Below are 19,589 nucleotides of genomic sequence, written 5' to 3'. Positions count from 1 at the left end.
GATTTTTATATGGCATTTTGTTTCTGGCAGAATTCTTCACAGGATATTTTCAACACAGAAGCTTCAAAAGTCTTGCCATGCATTGAGGTGATATACCCCAAGGTTTTGGGCCTACCCTGTAGGTAACGCCCCACCGTCCAAGTTAAATTTGGTTGCATGCCGTTACCTACAGGGTGGGCCCACCGCCTAGGGGCACATCACCATTAGCACGCATGCAGTTGTGTACATGGGTGCTAATGGTGTATATTTATTATAAAAACAGAGCTTACCTTAGAAGTGCTGCCCAGGCGTCGGACCGTGCTTCTAAGGTAAGTTTATTTTTTATTTAAAAAAAAAAAACACTCTTGGGACCCACATAGCAAACTATGCAGGTGCTAAGAGCTGAAGTGGGAAGAGGAGAAAGGAAGAGAAGAGCGTGCCAGCTCCCCAGGCAGCTTAGAAATCGGCTTGTACCATACAGCACAGCCCACGGTCTCAGCCTTTTGATCGACTGGCACCCTCCGCAGAGTGCTAATGCTTAATAATGGAAGGCCTAAACAGGTTATTATTAGGAGATGGTAATATAATTTGGTCTAGTGGAATAGTTTTGATTCATAAATGTATGCTAGGTCTTATTTTAATATTATTTCTTCATGTTTTTAATAGACTGTCCTTAATTGATTGCCAAAGCGTCCGGTTTTTCTAGTTACCCTTTGATTTAGGAAGAGTTTTCCCATCACAGAGCTTACCACATCAGCTTTTCTGTTGGAATGTTGTCCATTGAGATGTGCTCTTTTGAGCACATCTGCACTCTCCATTCCCTTATTTGGGCATATGCATATGTGATCACACATTGGACACTGTAATGCTTATGGTCTACGTTCTTTCCCCATAGATAGACAAGGGCTTCAGCATACCAGTGTAAGACACCATCTTGTACTTGTGGCACATTTAAATGTAATTTGGGGAATCAGCACATTTAATATATCATATATGTAAATGTGTGTATATATATATATATATATAGATTCAATGAAAAACTTCGTTAACGGGACGTTATGGTTAAGTTGCACTAATACAAACCTATTAAATTCATTGAAAAAACGTTTTTAAAGGGACGTTACGGTTACACGTAAAACTGAAAAAAACTCAAAAATTCACCAGTTATGGTAAGCTAAGCAACCATAACTCACGCCACCACTGTGCTCTGCTAAGACTAACACCCAGGACATCAAAGATGACATCACAAATGAAAAACTTTGCTCATGCCTACAGCCCAAACGGCTGGATGGAGTTTTCACCAAATTTGCCAAAGTTTTTCTCAATTCAGTCTATGGAGAAAATAAAATTGGGACCCCCTTATAACTTTGACTCCCCTTGACGAAACCTCACCAAACTATTTTTTGGTGCTCATTACTTTTATTAAAAGTCAAAGGCTATTTTGTCTTCCGCGCTTTCTTCTAAGGAGAAGGTCTAATGAACTAATTTTGTATATTTCACTTTAAGATGTATGTTCTCTTACTGTCTGAATATTCATAGGTGACAGCTTTTGATTTTCGTTATGGGAGCAAATAAACCTGGTTATATGATATTCTTGCAGCAGGTAATTTTTCTACCTTTTCAGTACTGCTTAAATGCGGTTAGTTGGGGACGTGCTTTATATCATAACAGTCATCAACAGACCAGCCATAAAACAAGGGGCTTGTAGCACACTGCTTAGCCAAAGTGTGTGATCCTCGGCAAATAATGTTATCTCACTGCACATTGCCTAAAATATTGTGAGATCTCAAAGCCTTCAAACATTAAGACATACATAAATAAATAGATATTTTTGCATCTACAGTGAGTTTCCCATTTATGCAGTAACCAGGACCATCCCAGCTAAGCTTCAATGCAAGGTAGGGGCCAGCCCCCTCAGGCCATGTTGCCTAACAAACAAGCCCATGTAACAAAATCGCTTAGAGCAATATGGCATGAGGGGGCCGGTTCCTTCCTCGCTTTGAAGCTAAGCAGGGTCGGGACTGGTACAGCATGGATGGGACACAGTCCTGGAGGCTGTGTGTTTTCGTCGTTGTAAATATCTCCTAACACACGGCAACCACATTATTTATTTTAAAACAGTGCTACTGTCAATCCTTGAAAGTTTTGCACTCAGAGACAATTTTTTGCCTGTTGCTGAATTGCATTCTGGTATTTGTAGTCTTCCAGTCTTCCAGTCAAGATGGGAGGAATAAGGCTTCAATTATACACTTTTTGCCTAGTTCTATAAAGATTTATATATTTGAGTGAGACTATGGCATGCATACTTTTAAAGTTATCTTTATAAAGCAAAGTATTGTTGAAAACCATACATGGGGGTGAGCATGAGAAATGATGAGAAATTATGAGAGGGCAAGTAAGTCATGAGTATTTGCCCACGATGTGGCAAGAGAGTTTTCAATCCTGGACACTGGTGCTGTTATTTTCACCTGATTGTGGCTGATTTTCAGGGCACAAGTAAAGTACACATGTGGGTGGACAGCGTAACATTTTTCAAAGGGCGGACACAAACCCCTTTGATTTTTTGAGGTTGGAAAGCTTGGTCAAGTATTTGGGCTACAAGGATTTTGTTCAGGTTCTCATGTTACCAGTGCAGATGTTTACCCACAAGAATACAAGCAGTAGTTTCGAATTGGGATTTTGTTTTCCAGTGAATATTTCACGACAGATTGCTGGGTTTATACTTTGTCCGCATATTTATTGGAACATTTCCTCTCTCATGTTATTTTTCTGGTGCTCATTACTTTTTAAAAAAGTCCAATTCTATTTTGTCTTGCACACTTTCTTCTAAGAAGAAGGTCAATTGAACTACATTTGTATATTTCACTTTAAGATGTATGTTCACTTACTGTGCGTATATTCATAGGTGCCAGCTTTTGATTTTTGCTGGGGCAAAAGTACCTGGGCACATGTTATGTTTGCAGTCAGTCATTTTTTTCCCTTTCCGTGCTGCTTAAATGTGGTGAGTTGGGGTTGTGCAATGTATCACAACAGTCAGCAAGCGACGGCTATAAATCAAGGGGCTTAATCAGAGCGTGTGAAACTCAGCAAATAATTGAATCCCACTGCACATTGCCAAAAAACATTGTGAGTTCTCAAAGTCTGCAATATTTCATACATAACAATACCACTGTCAAAACAGGTCAAAATGAATTTGTGATTGATGAACATCTTTAACTTTTGGGTTGCAAGTATTTTAAAAGTTTGAGTGGCCATGCCCACCGGACATGGATGAAGGCCATCGCTAGTGGTCTGCAGTGTTCTAATATTGATAGTGGGCACAGCGGAAAAGCTGTGCCCACCGAACATGGCTGAATGTCATGGCTAGTGGTGTGCTAGTATTTTAAAATGGACAGTGGGCATGGCCATGGCCAAAGGCCATGGCTAGTGGTCTGGTAGTGTTCTAAAATATACAGTGGGCACCGATGTAGGCCGTGGACAATGGCCATGTGTGTAAAAAATCTATGGAACGATAAAACCCTTGAAATTCAATGTAAACTCTTTAGTTACATTAAGGTGAGAACTTAATGCAACAAAATCCCTGAAATGCTTAACTTTGTGCCCCGTGTTAAGCAGCCTACAACCACAAAAGATGATATCACAGATTACATCACTGATGACATCACTGATTAAGTTTAAACATTAAGTTTCTCCTAATGCAGCACATGACTTGGGGGCCACCATCTGGAGAGTGTCAAACCTGGTTCCTTTATTATACACCTCAAGAGAAACCAAATGTCTTCTGCAGCCCTCTAGTGGAGTGAAATCATCAATGGCTTCTGACTCGGGTAAGATTTGTGCTGTTGTGACACCAGGGGGCTGCACTTGACAACTCTCAACATCACCATTTATTCAATTCGTCAGCATGCTCCTGCCCACCTGCACCATTACACATCCTTCTCTGACTGGGGGGTTCAGAAAGAACATCACATTAAAATGCACAGAGAGGAGAGCTTTGTAGGCCTTGGGAAGGTTCTGGTGAATGCATAATAACACTTGAAACATGCATGACCTCGTTATGGTTTGCATGTGATTTTGCAATGTGGGAGCTTGAATCCAAATAAATAAGTCAGATGTCTGAATGTATGTATTTATTAATACATAGGGTTTATATAGTGCACAACTTTATGAGATGCAATGGAGCACTGCACATGGAGCTGATCACAGTTGAATACAGGTAGGGTATGGGATTAGTAAAGGCAACAAAGGTGTCAGAGAGGGCTAAGGGGAGATGCATCAATGAAGTGATGAAAAAGATAAGTGGCTGGTAATGCATGAGTAGATACTGTCACAGATGGACTGCGAGGTTTTAAAAGACTTTGAGGGGGGATGGGGGTTATCTTTTATTTCTGTATTTGCCAAAAGTATGAAAGTACCTATGCCGAGAAGGAGAGTGGCTAAATAACCTAATAACCTATACTATGAAATATTACCTATGCCTGAGGGTCTTCAACCACTTTGTAGCTTCCCATGCCATTCCAAAGTAGTAATATCCATTTGCATATCATTCTGGCCCCTCCCGCAGGGACAGCCCAGCACTCATATGCCATGGAATTGTCTTCTAAACAAGAGTACCAAGAGGAAACCCAGTGACATAGTCCTGCCTTGTGGAGCATCATCTTGTCCTGTGTCCCTCCACCCAGAGACAACAAGGGCTTCAAGATGGTGAGGCAATGTACTGTATAAAAGCATTGCGCAATCATTGTCAAACATAGAATTGCACATGCTCTTTACTCACCAACACACTATGGGCTGTATTGCAAACGAAGCTCCCATCAATGTAAAGCAGTGGCCACACAGGTCCTCTCTGGATAGCACTGTTTATCGAAGGGGCACATCATGGTAAAAGAAAATCACATTGGGGGAGACCGACAGTCCCGACATGAGTTTTGGACCCCATGCACTCTGCAGAAGGTACCTTCAAAGGGCTTAGTCCCTCAGCCCCACTCTCACACAGAATAAGTGCAGGGTGTGCTGGTGTACATACAAGCAGTGAAACTCCTGCAATTTGCATGCACTTTAGAGAAAACTCAGCCTACCTGTAACAGGAGTCGAGAGTCCCCATGTGTGCCCTATTGAGAGGAAGAGGGAACCTTTGAGTTTCTTGATCCCTCCAAAACGTTTCTTGAGGAGGTGTAAATCACTGATCAACCTGAGAATAACCAGGAATCTGCTTTCCCTTAGGAGATGGGCTCCCGGATACATGTTCTGTGAAGGAAAATACACAAGTGGAAGCAGGAACGACTTCATTTGCTTAAGGAATGGTGAAGTGTAAATGAGGGTCCACTCTTTCTACAGTGCAGCCGGGAATAATTTCTAGGAGCACATTTGGCGTTTCAAAAGAGGCCACATGGCAGATTCTGTAATACCAAAGAGTGCTGAGTTGCAGAACACAACGCAAACGGAGATGCATTCACCTGAAGTACACTGTAGCGGAGAATACAAGAGAAATAAAGACTGCCTGAATCTAAAGTGAGAGGTGCTGGAATAATGACACACTTATTTCATGGGTTATGATTTTCTCCAATTGCCAAGAAAAGGGTGCACGTGTGTGATTCCGGTAGTTTACCTGCTCTTATGACATAGAGCAGGCAACAAACAGCTCGGACTTTGCCACAAACTGAAACTTGAGATGAAACTGCAAGGGCGAAAATGTACGTACCAATCGGCCTGGGACGAACTACTCACTGCAAGAAAGGCTGAATGCCCTTATACAAAATAAAAAGGTATACTTTGATCTGATAAATTGTGCTTTGTTGCATTGAGATACGGTACTGTAAAGAACTAAACAAATGAAGAGAAGTGGGGCTGCAAAATGCAAAGCAGCATTTCACCGAATCATAAATAGCATTACTACTTACAAATAGTAGAGAGAAGAATGCATGAAAAACAAGCACTTGGGCACCCATTTCTAAATTAACAGGAAAACATTAATACACTTTCAAAAAGAGCTTAATGAATGTGTCTATAGTTTCATGAACAAAAATGCTACATGTTTCTTTTTGCAACAGTAAGAAACATTGAATGGATTGTCCTATTAAGAACATATGTAAACAAAAATATGTGATACTTACACTTGGAAATGCAAATAGAAGCCATATGAAAATGCAATAGGGACTACATTACTGTTTAAACCTGCATGGCCTGATATAAACATGTATTCTGATGTAGGTCTTGCCACGGCTGATTTTCCGGGGAACCTGACACAAGGACAGTTTTCTGTTTAGCCCTTGCATCATTGGTGTAGGGTTGAAATTCCAGGAAATTCCAGTGGTCATCTAAAGACAAACAAGGCTTATTTCTCTTACATCAGGGAAAGCCATTACATTATCTTTAACAAAGACACCTATTTCACGTCCCTGGTTTATGAGATGTGTCCCACTCACATGAAGCATCCTAAGGGACTCATTCTTAAGGAAAAATAAATGTAACATACCCCCCAAATGCAGTACTTTTTGCTGATACAATCTAAACGGTTTACCTGGTAAACTGGCCAGAAAAACCAAGACCAACTTTCAAAGAAAGATTATTGCACTTCACATGTCAACTTTGAACTGGCATCCCAATAAATGTCTCTGGCTGGAGCCATGAAAATCTATTCAAACAAAAGAAGACCTTGACATCTGATCCAGGTCAATTACTAATTACAGGCAAGCACAGACATGTTTTCATATCCCCATTTTGAAAACAAAGATGCACACTTTGTATTTTAAAATACAATTTCAGTACCAAAACACTTTTTTTGATTTAATTTCATAATGAAATGACATATAATCAAAAGAAAAGGTGTGTTGCAAAATGAGACCACATTCGACATACTACAGTTTATTAAAAATAAATAAAATCATAAATATAAATAAATAAGTAATAATTTATTGGATATTTTCATGCGATATGTCTGAGTATGTGCGGGACATGGCTCCAGAAATACATATTTCATTGATGTGTCATGTTTCTATGATGAAATATGAAAGAAATGGGATGCTGAGCTTAAAATTGTCCACAGTGTGCCACTCCCTCCCTTCAACTCCCTCCCTGTCATATGATTACAAATATGAGTAGCTTATGAAAAATAAAGGGTATATTCTCTGGGATTGTGTGCCTGTTGAGCAAGGCAATTGTAAGACTTAACCAATCAAAAAGTATGAGCTCACAATGACATAGTGTGTGAATGATTCCTGTTATAAAAGTAGAAACACAGAGGAAAAAAGGGAGAGCTTTGGAATTCAAAGCTGTAGAGAAGGGCAACACCTGTACCAAATAGATGAGACCTGATCTTGGATGTTATCTGGTGGTGATTGGGCCTTATCCATGAGAAGATTTGTACCCGAGGTAGACCTGCTTTCCTAGAGGAGAGAGAAAGAGACCAGAAGAGCGCTAGCTGACTGGAAGTTGATTTGAAAACTCTTAAAATGCCTGCATGACTCTGTGCCTTAAAGAATTATTTGAACCTGAGTATGAAAATCCCCCAATACAATTTGACATAGGGCCCTAGAACCAATCCTCTTCTAAGTATGAGAAGTGGGTGGACTGGGAGGGAATACACTAAGGCAAGCTCATTCCAAGTGGATGCTTGAGTGTGTAAAGTGGACTTGCTTTCTCAATGTCTTCAAAACCAAGACAGATTTGTTTTACATGGGAAAAGATAGCATTTCTGCAAGTGCAGTTCTTTGTAAATCAAACCCCATTCAAATTAACCCTGAACATGTACACAGGTGTAGGTTTACAAGGAATTTATGGAAGGGTGCACATTTCTATATCTCCATGATTGATTGATAATTTGTGACCTGTGACAATTATTCATATTTAAAAATACAGTTTTGCGATGAAAGGGTGCTTAGATTTGTCACTTACCTTTCATACAGAATGATGGCACAGTAAATTACATTAACTCCTCACTCATAACAACATACAGTACAGAGAGGATCCTGCACCAGTAGGATCTGATCAGCTAAGTAAAGTGGAAGGGGTATGATATGATATGTTATTCATAGCCTGCCTATACACAGGTGTTTCAAGGTGTGACGAGGCAAGGAAAGTGAAGAAGGGGGAACAAGACAATGATCTTACTATGCCCAGTGACATTGAGATTGGGCAAGTGCAGGGAGAGGAAATGGGGAAATGTGACAGGGGAAGGGGAGGGGGAGAAGTGCAGGACATAAGATCAATGAAACACAAACAACAAGAAAGGAAGTGCAGCCAGCAGGTCGCAGTGCAAGGCTTAAGTGCAGGCGGCAGGTGAATGGGAGTGCAAGTAAGGGGACTCTAGGGTTACAGATAAAGCCCTAAGTGCAGGGTTGCCAGACGGCAGTGCAGATGTGCAACTAGGGGGCAGGGACCTGGGCCCGAGGTTCACAGGGTAGCCAGGTAACCAGTGCAGTGACAGACAGAGATCAGCAGGGAAGAGGAAGAGAGAAGGCTAAAGCAAAGCAGAAAGTCTTGAGCAGCTTCTGCTCAAGTTTCAGAGAGGCAGGGAGGCTGTTCCAGAGGGAGGCCCCAGCCGAAGAAAGAGATCTACCCCCAACTCGTTGCTTGGAGAACTGACTGACCCTGAGGGAGTTGGAGGTGGAGGAGCAAAGAGCTTGCAAAGGAAGGTATTTATCAAGAGAGAGTTAAGGTATTGAAACCCCAGGCCCCAGAGGGTCTTGAACTTAATCCTTGCAGCCACTGGGAGCCAGTGCAGAGATTTCAGCGCTGGAGAGATACGTTCCCTCAGCTTGAGGCCAAGGACAAGTCTCCCAGTTCTGTTCTGGATGAGTTGCAGAGGGCAGAGAGTAGAGGCAGGCAGATTTAGAAAGAGGCTGTTGCAGTAATCCAGCCTATAGAGAAGCAGGTCTCTAGAGATAGTGAGCTTCTGTGGGGAGGAGATGAAAGGAAGAATACCTTTGAGGAGGTGCAGTTAGTAGTTTATCTTCTTAGAAATGTCAGAGATGTGATGAGAAAAGGAGAGTGTGTAGTCAAAGATTACCCCGAGGTTCTTAGCCTCACAGGTGTGAGCAGGAAGATGGCCAAGGGAGGCTGGCCAGAGAGTGACAGGAAAGGAGGGTGCAGGTGTGCCAATGAGGAGAATCTCCATTTTACTGGCATTAAGGCAGAGATCGTTGGTGGCACACCACTCCTGGATAGCAGACAGACAGTCAGAAATGTGAGAAGGAGAAAAGGTGGCACAGGGGAGCCTGAAAGCGAGCAGGTGTCATCTACATAGCACTGAAAGTTGGAGCACAGAGCGGCAATGCGGTGGGCGAGAGGTGACAGGTATTGGTTGAACATCCAGGGAGAGAGATTAGACCCCTTGGGAACACCACAGGTAGAGAGTGTGATAGAGGAAACGAAGGACCCTTATTGGACCTGGGATGGTAGGTCAGAGAGGAAAGAGGACAGCTAGGCCAGGGCCTGATCGATGATACCCAGGTTATCACAGAGAAAATTGAGTAGCATGGCATGGTTGACCATGTCAAAGGCAGAAGAGAGATCAAGTAAGATGAGGACTGAGGGGAGGTTAGAATTAAGGTTAGAGATCAGATCTTCATGGATGTTCAGGGGAGCCGTTTCTGTGTTTCTGGCTGCTCTGAATTCAGACTAATGGTCATGGAGACAACCAACAGATTCAGTGTGAAGATTAATCTGGGAGACGGCCATCTTTTCCAGGAGTTTTTCCAAGAAAGGAGTGATGGAGATTGGGCGATAGTTAACCAGGCAGGATAGGTCAGCTGGGGGTTTCTTGAGAAGAGGGTGTACAATAAAGTGCTTCAGGGGGGAAGGGAAGGCTCAAGTGGCGAAGGAAGGAGTGGTTGCAAACGTCAGCCAAGGCAGGGGCGAGAGTGTCAATGAGGTCCTTGATGGTTTTGGAGGAACAGGGAAGAACCTGTTTTGATGAGACTTTCATAGATCGGACGTGTCTAGAATCCTTGTCAGGGGAGAACAGAGGAAAGGCAGAGAAGAGAGGGGCTGGCCGCGTGGGGCCAGAGGAAGAGGAGGGATGAGCTGATAAGCCAGGTCTGTACAGAGGGCCTGGGACGAAACAGGAGAGGTTTGAGGAGAGGAGAGACTGCGGCAGGATTGCCCAGCTCCTTGCAGATTTTAAAGAGTTCGGCCGAGTTGTTAGAGGCTGCAAAGACCCAGCCTTGTATGTGAGCTCTCTTCTTAGTGCATACAGAGAGTCGGTATTGCCTTTGGAGCAAGGTATTTATTCCTTTATTAGAAAATTATAAAACTATATTTCAATGTCGAGTGGATGAATCTGTACACTGTGCATTCTGAATTGATAGAACAATGTCCCCAAACACATGCCTAAATAGTTTTGTGCAACTCACCACAACTTTTATTCAACTTCCATGCATGAGCTGGAAACCCACATCATCACATATATAGGGTGGGAGGGTTGAAATGGCTTTTACATTACTATAATTTTTCTATACAATCACTATTTGAAATCTATACTTGTTATTTATAGTGGAGAGAAAAACATGTTTTGATTTTCTATGCAAAGTAGTTGAATACACTGGCCGATATATGGTGATGTAATTATGGTCTTAGATTGTGTAGTTTAAAAATGACATTGTACTGTTAGAAGTATATTCAGAAATATAATGAATTGATCTATTGTGTGAATGCATGTGTGCATGGTTTCTTAGTGAGATTCACACAGGCAGGCCAATTCTACTTTCTTTGAACCAGTTTGAAATATACTGATATTTTACTGTGTTAATACCCCAGCATAAAGTCAGGGGACCACCTTTTCTTTGAGTAAAATGACAATTTGATTCCTAATATGGCCAGAAATGTGGGTGGGCTTGTATGTTGGGGTTGTTAAATTGGCAATACCCACTTAGTAATGAACAGTTACAACATACAAAAATTATCTTGACAGCACAATAGGAAATATTTTAGATATTTATATAATTATTCACTGGAAGTATGTCAATTACTCAAGATAGTGTTTTTGAAAACATTGTCTCAATAGTTGTTTGATAAATTATGTTTCTTCATGTAAACATTTTTTTTGAATAACGACAATATTGTACGAGCTCTGCAATGTATCGTGAAATTCATTCACCATAACCAACCTCAGAGGACTGGAAATGTTGGTTGTCTATCCATGCTTTACCCATCTCTAAAGAATAACAACAGAGATAGGTGATATCTATTTATTTTCCTCGATCAGCCATGCAATCAATAACGTTCTCCCCTGTTCTCCACGTCACATCCCTTTTCTTGGACTGATATGATGCATACCCACATAAGGATGTATCCTGCAAACTGTATTCTCACTATGCTGAAGAACACTTCATTACAAAAATGATAGAAGGTATCAAGCTCAGCATTGAAACCAAAAAGGACAGTGGACATTTTGATACTGATAATTAGAGTTATTTTAGTAATGTATTCACTAGTACATATTGAATACCCACCAAATCAGATATTACTCAAACAGAACATACATTGGGCCAATCAAGTAGGCACATGTAAAATGTCAGCTTTGACCATTGTTTGCCACCAAAGCCAGTACTCCATTAGCATGATAGTGGGAATTCTGGGGATTTGCCATGTGCAATTACATTGATTGCCTTATACAACATGCAACAAACACAAACTTTTTTCACAGTGCTAAAAATCCATAAATCAGATCAGGATTCTTCAGAGCGAACAGTACATATATCAGAGAGCTGCTTTTCTCCTCTGGTATCCTTTCTAACTCTCATTGCATAAGAAAAAAGGTAGATGACAAACATCCTGGGTAAATGGTAGGAGTTGGCCATCTCATCCATAGAATGTCCACCCTTCCATGATGTTGCATACTGGACCAGGTTGGAAAAACCTGCCGTCGCATCAAATCAGACACTGAATGCTTCATGCAGAACTTAATCCCTTACACCCAAAGTTCATGCTTAAGCCACATCGCAGTTTACCTTCAGAACCCTGGATCTCGGATCACCTTGAATCCATACGACTCAAATAAAGACAGGCCAAGAAACAATGGCGCAAAGCCTATGACCCTACCCAAAGGAAGATATATAAAACATGCTCTACTGAATACTCAGCTGCCATTAAAACAGCCAAAGCGGCATATATTGTCACAACAAACAAATCATCTCTTAGTCAATTGAAAGCACTTTTTGCGGCAGTGAACTCACTGGCCTCGACTGAAAAACGGACTCCTAAGATCACCCCCACTCAGGAACTTTGTGATGATCTATATAAGTATTTTATCACAAAGATTACTACTCTCTTCAGAACATCTCTGTGTCACTTGCTACTTCCACGTCTATGGATAAACACAATCTCCCGGTTGAGAGCTCTGCTAATCTGTAAGGCTGGTCTGTTTTCCCTAAATTCTTGGAAGAATTAGTTATGAATGCTATCTCTAAAATTAAATCCTGTTCTCCTTCAGATGCTATCTGCTTATGGTGATGAAACAGATCGTCCAGGCCCTTTTCACGGAAATTATGACAGCCATTAACAACTCTCGTCAATCGTGACTGCTCCCTAATGAACTTAAGGCTGCTAGAGTGATCCCCCTCTTGAAGAAACCCTCCCTTGACCCGGCTGCCCTATCTAATTTCAGCCCTATCTCCCTCCTCCCCTTACTGTCTAAACTGCTTGAATCACTGGTGTCCCCCCTACTTTCTACTTTTCTTGAATCTTCTTGCCTGCTTGACTCTTCTCAATCTGGGTTCCGTCCAGCTAGGTGCACAGAGAGTGTTCTGGTCACACCCCAGTACGACATGGCCAGGCTGGTGGATGCAGGTGGAGTGGGTGCTCTAATTTTGTTGGATCTGTCTGCAGCTTTTGACACTGTCGATCACCCCATCCTGTTGTCCCACCTTGCCCAGTTGGGAATATCTGTTCAGATACTTGCCTGGCTTACCTCTTTCCTGGCGGATCGTACCCAGACTCTCTCTATGCCCCCTTTTTCCTCTGCTCCCTGCCACCTTAACTGTGGAGTCCCGCAGGGCTCCTCCTTCTCGCCGATTCTGTTTAACATCTATATTTGAGCCCTTGAGTATCTCATTTGCTCCCTTGGCATCAGGTGGTACTCGTATGCGGACGACACTCATATCCTGATATGTTTAGATCTTGATCAGGCTGAGATGTTGTCGTGCCTGTGGCGGTGCCTGGACGCCGTAGGAGAGTGGATGGGCCATAATTGGCTCAAACGGCGACAAGATGGAGGTTAAGGTGGTAGGCTGCCCCCCGCACTCCACACTCTGGGTGTCTTCCTTCTGGCATTCTTCATTGGGTCCCCTCCCTACTCTGGTGGACAAGGTAAAAAACCTAGGGGTAGTCTTATTAGCCTCCCTGTCTATGTAGAAGCAAGTGACTGCTGTGTGCCAAGCCGGTCACTTCCAATTGAAAACATTAAAAACGGTGCTCCTGATGATCTCTGCTCCCCTTCGCCCCCCGGCGGTGGCAGCCATGGTGATCTCACGGATAGACTACTGTAATTCCCTTTATCTGGCACAGCCTAAGGGAATGATTTACCGGCTTCAACGCCTTCAGAACCTGGCCGCACGTGTGGCCACTAGCTCCCCTTATGGAACCCATATATACCCTGTCCTCCGATCCCTGCACTGGCTCCTGGTGACTCAACGAGTCAACTTCAAGGCACTGTGTATTGTCCATCGTGCTTTACATAGCCAAGGGGCGGAATATCTCCAGGCGAAATTCACGCCCTATACTCCCGTCAGTCACTGCGCTCCGCCTCCGCCGACATGTTGATAGTCACCAGATTTAAACGTGTTCAGATTGGAGGGCAAGCCTTTTCGGTGGCAGCTGCAGAGTTGTGGAATAAATTCCCCCTGACCATCAAGAAAATCTCGAACCATCTAGCATTTAGAAAGGCTGTCAAAACCTTTGTTTTTTAGACTATTGGCCTCTGACCCAGTTTTCCTCCCTCCAGCGCCATGATGCCCTCGGGTGACCGTGCGCTTTACGAATGTACCTAACATAACATAGCAATGGCTATACGAGCATTTTGAAAAGCTGAGGGTCGCATACATGGCAAAGATTAGATAAAAACGGGCCACATGTTGCATGAAGAACCCCATTACTTACCCGAGCCATGGAGCACAATGGTATTAGTAGTTTTTGGAAAAGATGGAGGTTCTACAAGGGGCAAAAATGAGAACAATCGAGCAACATGCTACATTCAGAACCCAATCTCTTACACCCAAGGTGCATACCTGAGCCATACAAGACAATGGCATCAGTGGTATTTGAACAACGGGAAGGTTGCATAAAGGCCAATGAAAAGAAAAAAACAGGTAATGTTAATGGTTGCGTTAAATCAAACAGGTTTACCAGAAAGGGAAGTGGAGTTCTGCCTCTTCTCTTGGCATATGCTATCATGCCCACTGCCACTCCAAGACGAATGGGGTACTTACCCCATAATATTTATTGGATGCCTTGTAAAATATTGACAAAACATCATGAAATCCCTTTAAAATCAATTGTCAAATTAGTCATCTGCTTTTAAATGTGGGCAGTGCAAAATGATGCAAGACTTCCACAGTCTTCCAAATAATAAAAAAAAAAGATAAATGTAAAGCATGGCACTGTTCATAGCCTGAAAAAATCCTGATGACTTTTGGGCATGCCACTCCACTTTCCCGGGGCCTTCTACAGTACATGTGGCAATGCTGTGATGTACACCCAAACATAGATATATTAATGAACAAGTCAGAAGAATTTGATAAGAGTCCAAGATTTCACTGTACATTGTTAATGGTGGGTGGAGTTTCTCATGCATCATCCTACTAATATTGTGGCAGTCATGCTTTAATTTCTGTTCATTTTGTGTACAGTGAGTTCATGACAATCAGACTGCCAATTCTATTTGCCTGTTCCAACCTGTTTCTATTTGTATTGTGTGTAGCTGGCAATCTACTCTTTCTCTTTAGAGTTCAGGAAAAGACGATTGATAGACGGATTTTGGATTTTACCTCCGCATTGAAATTAGATTGGAATAAAAACATTGTCCCATTATGATAAACAACCTTGACAATCCATAACATAGTGGCAAACCTCATCTATGAGGACGATTTTTTCAATGTGTTTCTCCAAATCCAACTAAATGTGGCTGCAGAGAAGGAGCAGATAGAGTAATCTTTTCTGTTACCAATCTTTGCAGGTGTCAGTAGAACACCTTTCTAGAATAGTCGGTGGCACATTCGGATAATCTAATATTAAGGACCGATCCTCAACATCATTCTTGCCATTTGTCCTCTATGTTGGGCAATGATGCTGCTCTAAATGGTAGCGGGATAGCAAGTCTGCTACTGGGGAGTGGAATGTTAAGTGCGTGTTGTGGATTAATGTTTTGAGTGTGTGAGTGAAAAGTCAGTGCTGAGGGTTGGATATAACGGTAGGTTGTCTCTAGTTTCTGCTGCTGCTTACCTCTGGACTGTCCTGAAATAAAGTATAAAGAGGTGTGTTGTGTACTTGTGGATCAAGAGTGCTTCTCTGGGCACTGTTACATTGTATTATTTGGATCTTGCAGTTAGACACAAAAATAATGTCATCAATGCACTTAAATACTTACCTATATTTTTGGGAGAGAATGCTCGCCATTAGATCATCCATTTTGCCTCGATGCTGTACTTCAACTACTTAATGATGGTTTACACTGGTTGAGCATTTGGTCAGACCCTAGAGCATTGGTAAAAAAAGAAGTCATCCAAGCTTTGATGTGCAGCGATGCCATGAGCAAGATATCTTTGCTGAAGTTTATTCATGGCTGTACGATTCAGTTAAATGCTCTTAGTTTCTTACATCAAGCTAATCTGCTGAGCCAGTGATGGTGGGAGAAATGACTATAAAGGGAAGTTTTGCATTCAAAGCAAGGAGAGATGTGAATCAATGGCATTCTCATCGTACTCAAACTGAAAACACACCATTGTGACTAAAGCGTACTCTCTGCAACCCTAGTTGACTTATAGTAATAATTCAACAGATCGCTAGATTGTAACAAGAGCCTGATTTGATGTTTGTTGCTGTGAGCCACTACATTACAGTGAATTAGCAGGGTCATATGCAGGACTCAGAATGCCCTTGTAATTCAGCAGTGGAAAACCTTTTGCATTTTGTTTTGCTGTGTCCACACTACATGGAATTGAGAAAGCAGATGATCACTCCAATATTGAAACAAGAGAAATGTAGTCAATGTTGTCTGGCACTAACCTTATTATTACAAGCAGAGCCACTTCTCGTTGCTTGGGCATTTCTTACTTCCTTGAGGAGGGCCTGGAGCGCAAGGAAACTCTGTTTGGACAATGTCACCTGAACTATACATTTTAGTGTGGGCGTAATATATAGTACATATGGTCCATGCATATGTTATTTATTGTAGAACTGTATTCTAATCTTGCCATATTGCTGCTATTTCATTGTGTACAATGTTTAATGGATTTTATCTGAATAAACCTATTTTAATGATGATGCTTTAAGAGTTAGCATGTGAAGCTGGGACATATCTATGCCATGCACTTTGTTGCTATTATAGAATTGATTTATATCCAGATTTGAATGACCCCATCTATTTTGTGTTCCATGCAATGACATTTTGAGTTCCTCTTTAGGCAAGTTGAGCGTTAACTGCTTGCTCATTCTAATTGCATTTACAATGATTTCTTCTGTCTCTGTGTGTCTGAGAAATTGTAAACATATGGCAACATGTAGCTTCAAAACCTTTTCACTGTGTTTGCCTTAAAACAGATCAAAACCAGCAACGGCCATGAAAGAAGCGAGCCTGTGTCAAGAACTACCAAAGATAATAATGCTTTATTGGTGACCCAAGGCATTCTTGATACACACAATGATGGTCAGAACCAGACAGCAACTCAAGGAAACTATGACCACTTGGTGAAAAGAAATGTGATACTGCATAGTGCCAGGAGATTGGAAACAAAGGATGGTCCTCCACTAATTAGCGATAACAGTGAGAAGGAAGCTTCATTTACATTTAAAGGCATCTTCCAGGATATGAGGGATGACATCAAATGGGGGACCCATAAGAAGGGCAGTGAGACAAAAAAACAAAAAAACAAGATACGCAGTCATGGACAATACCTTAAGAAGCACAGGAAAGGTTACTCTGAAAGGGATCATGATACAGATGTGGAAGGGACAATTACTCAAAATATACCAAGTGTCCGATTAGAAATTAATCACAGCATGGAAAGGGTGTTAAATGTTGATTTACAGGAATATGGCAGTGGGAATGGAGTTAATGGAGACCTGTCTCCTAGGGCTAGTTGGGGGAATACCAACACCCCAGCAGCTGACACAGAGCCATTACATATTGCTGCCATTAGCATCAAGGTTAAACGAAGCAATACTAAGAACAAATGCCAAATAAATAAAGATAACACTATAGATAGTGCTTTCAATCAAAGGGACTGCTTCCTTTTCGGAATTAAACAAGTGGATAATGGGTATATTAATGAACGAAAAGGAAATGGGGGCGATGATCTGATCCAAAGATATTTTGCTGATATTTTTAGTAAAGATAAAGATGCCAAATCTAAAGTTGAGGCTGATAAAGACAACATTTACAACAGGAATGGCTACTACAACAACTCTTTTATTGATGAAGGCATGCAAGGGGATGACCCCAACAATACTGTTAACAGCACTGAATCCAACTCTAGTCAGCAAGGTGATAGTGTCTCCACTGAAAAGTCTAAACCTGGGAACAAATCCCTCTCCAAAGACTCACATAAAGGAACAACTTCTGGGTCCACCAGTTGTAGTGACTCAAGTGGTTTGAAAAGCTCAAGCCAGTCATCTGGTTCGAATAGCTCCAGTGAATCAAGTGATTGCAGTAGCTCCAGTGGTTCAAGCACATCTTCTACTTCCAGCACCTCTAGCAATTCTGATATCTCTAGTGTTTCGAGGGAAGCACAAACCTCCAGTGATTCCAGTGAATCCAGTAGCTCCAGTGATTCCAGTGATATGAACATCTTCAATAACGAAAGTGTGAATGGTACCTCTAACGATTCAAACAGTACAAACACATCTAGTGAGTCCAACAGTTTAACTGACCCAAGCAGTTCTCAGAGTTCTAGTGGATCAAGTGAGTCAAATAGCTCAAGTGACTCAAGGGAGTCCAATAGCTCCAGTGATTCAACTGATTCCAACACTTCAAGTGACTCAAGTGATTCTAATAGCCCGAATAACTCAAATCATCCTAACAGCTCCAGTGACTCAAATGAGTCTAATAGCTCAAGTGACTCACGTGAGGACAAAAGCTTCACTAACTCAACTAATTCTGATAGTTTAAGAACTACAAATAATTCTAACAGCTCCCCTAACTCTAGTTACTCTAACAGTTCTAGTGGGCCAAATGAATCTAATAGCTCAGGTGACTCGAGTAATTCCAGCAGCTCAACTGAATCAAGGCATGCTATAAAACCCAACAAATCAAAAGAATTGAACAGCTCCAGCGACTCAAGTGACTCCAGTATCTCCAGTGATTCAAGCGTTTCCCACAGCTCCAGTGACTCAAGTGACTCCAACAGTGACAGCGATTCAAATGATTCTAACAGCCCCAGTGACTCAAGTGATTCTAACAGTTCTAGTGACTCAAGTGATTCCAGCAGCTCGAGTGATTCAAGTGATTCTGACAGCTCGAGTGATTCAAGTGATTCTGACAGCTCGAGTGACTCAAGTGATTCTAACAGTTCAAGTGACTCAAGTGATTCCAGCAGCTCCAATGATTCAAGTGATTCTGACAGCTCGAGTGACTCAAGTGATTCGAACAGTTCTAGTGACTCAAGTGATTCCAACAGCTCCAGTGATTCAAGTGAATCCAACCAAGTTGCTGCCCCCAAACCCAATGACAATGGTTTCCATCTTGCAATTATTAATAATACAAATCTGAATGTAGTAGCAAACAGCAAGTAGGGGATTTGAGGTGCAGTGTTGTTGGGAAAGGCACCAGTGGACCTTGTGATACTCATGTATTTGATAATTACAACAGCTAAAAGGTAATATATCAAAATATAGTTCCATATTATTAAAGGAGCTAATCTAAAATACAAACAATAAAAGTAAACTGTTATATACTAAAAGATAAAACAATAGAAATCATGATAACATATTAATTAATTTTGCATCATGTGGGACTATATTGGGTCTGTGCACCATGTAATATATTAATATGACTGCTTAAGATAATTTTAGTAGTGAGACACATTGTTTTCAGACCAAACTATTTATCAAGTAAAATATTTAAAAACTGCATTTCTGTTGTACGTTGAAGACCTTTCATGCTCTGTATATTTTAATTTCCTCATTTTATATATGTCATTTTATAACTGGGCAAAAATAAAGGTGTTGATGCAGTTCCTTTGTAGCCAACTTGCCAGAAATCAAAGGGCTACCACTAAACTAAGTTATAGTGAAAATCACAAAACATAGCTTGCTAAGTTAGACGTTGATACTAAATTAGAGGAAATGCACAGCCTGATCAATTCACAATATGAAAGTTATCTCCCAAAAGTACTCATGCCAAAAGAGATGCAGATAAGGAAAATAAGTGCAAATGGAAAATAAGTGCAAATTAAGGGTTT

At 41.5% G+C, this 19,589-nt stretch overlaps 1 protein-coding gene across 1 annotated transcript in view; it reads left to right on the top strand.

The window, feature by feature from the left end:
- LOC138515452 (dentin sialophosphoprotein-like) overlaps positions 1-19,364 on the top strand; it is a 138,726-nt gene extending 119,362 nt beyond the window's left edge. Inside the window, exon 2 of the mRNA XM_069630288.1 lies at positions 16,732-19,364. Within this exon, the coding sequence (XP_069486389.1) occupies positions 16,732-18,921 (2,190 nt within the window). The 3' untranslated portion in view covers positions 18,922-19,364. The remainder of the gene's footprint in view (positions 1-16,731) is intronic.
- The last annotated feature ends 225 nt before the right edge of the window (positions 19,365-19,589 follow it).

Source organism: Ambystoma mexicanum, chromosome 6q (assembly GCF_040938575.1).
Source record: "Ambystoma mexicanum isolate Mex_15411 chromosome 6q, UKY_AmexF1_1, whole genome shotgun sequence".
Lineage (NCBI taxonomy): Eukaryota > Metazoa > Chordata > Amphibia > Caudata > Ambystomatidae > Ambystoma > Ambystoma mexicanum.
This window is presented reverse-complemented; position numbering and strand designations above follow the sequence as displayed.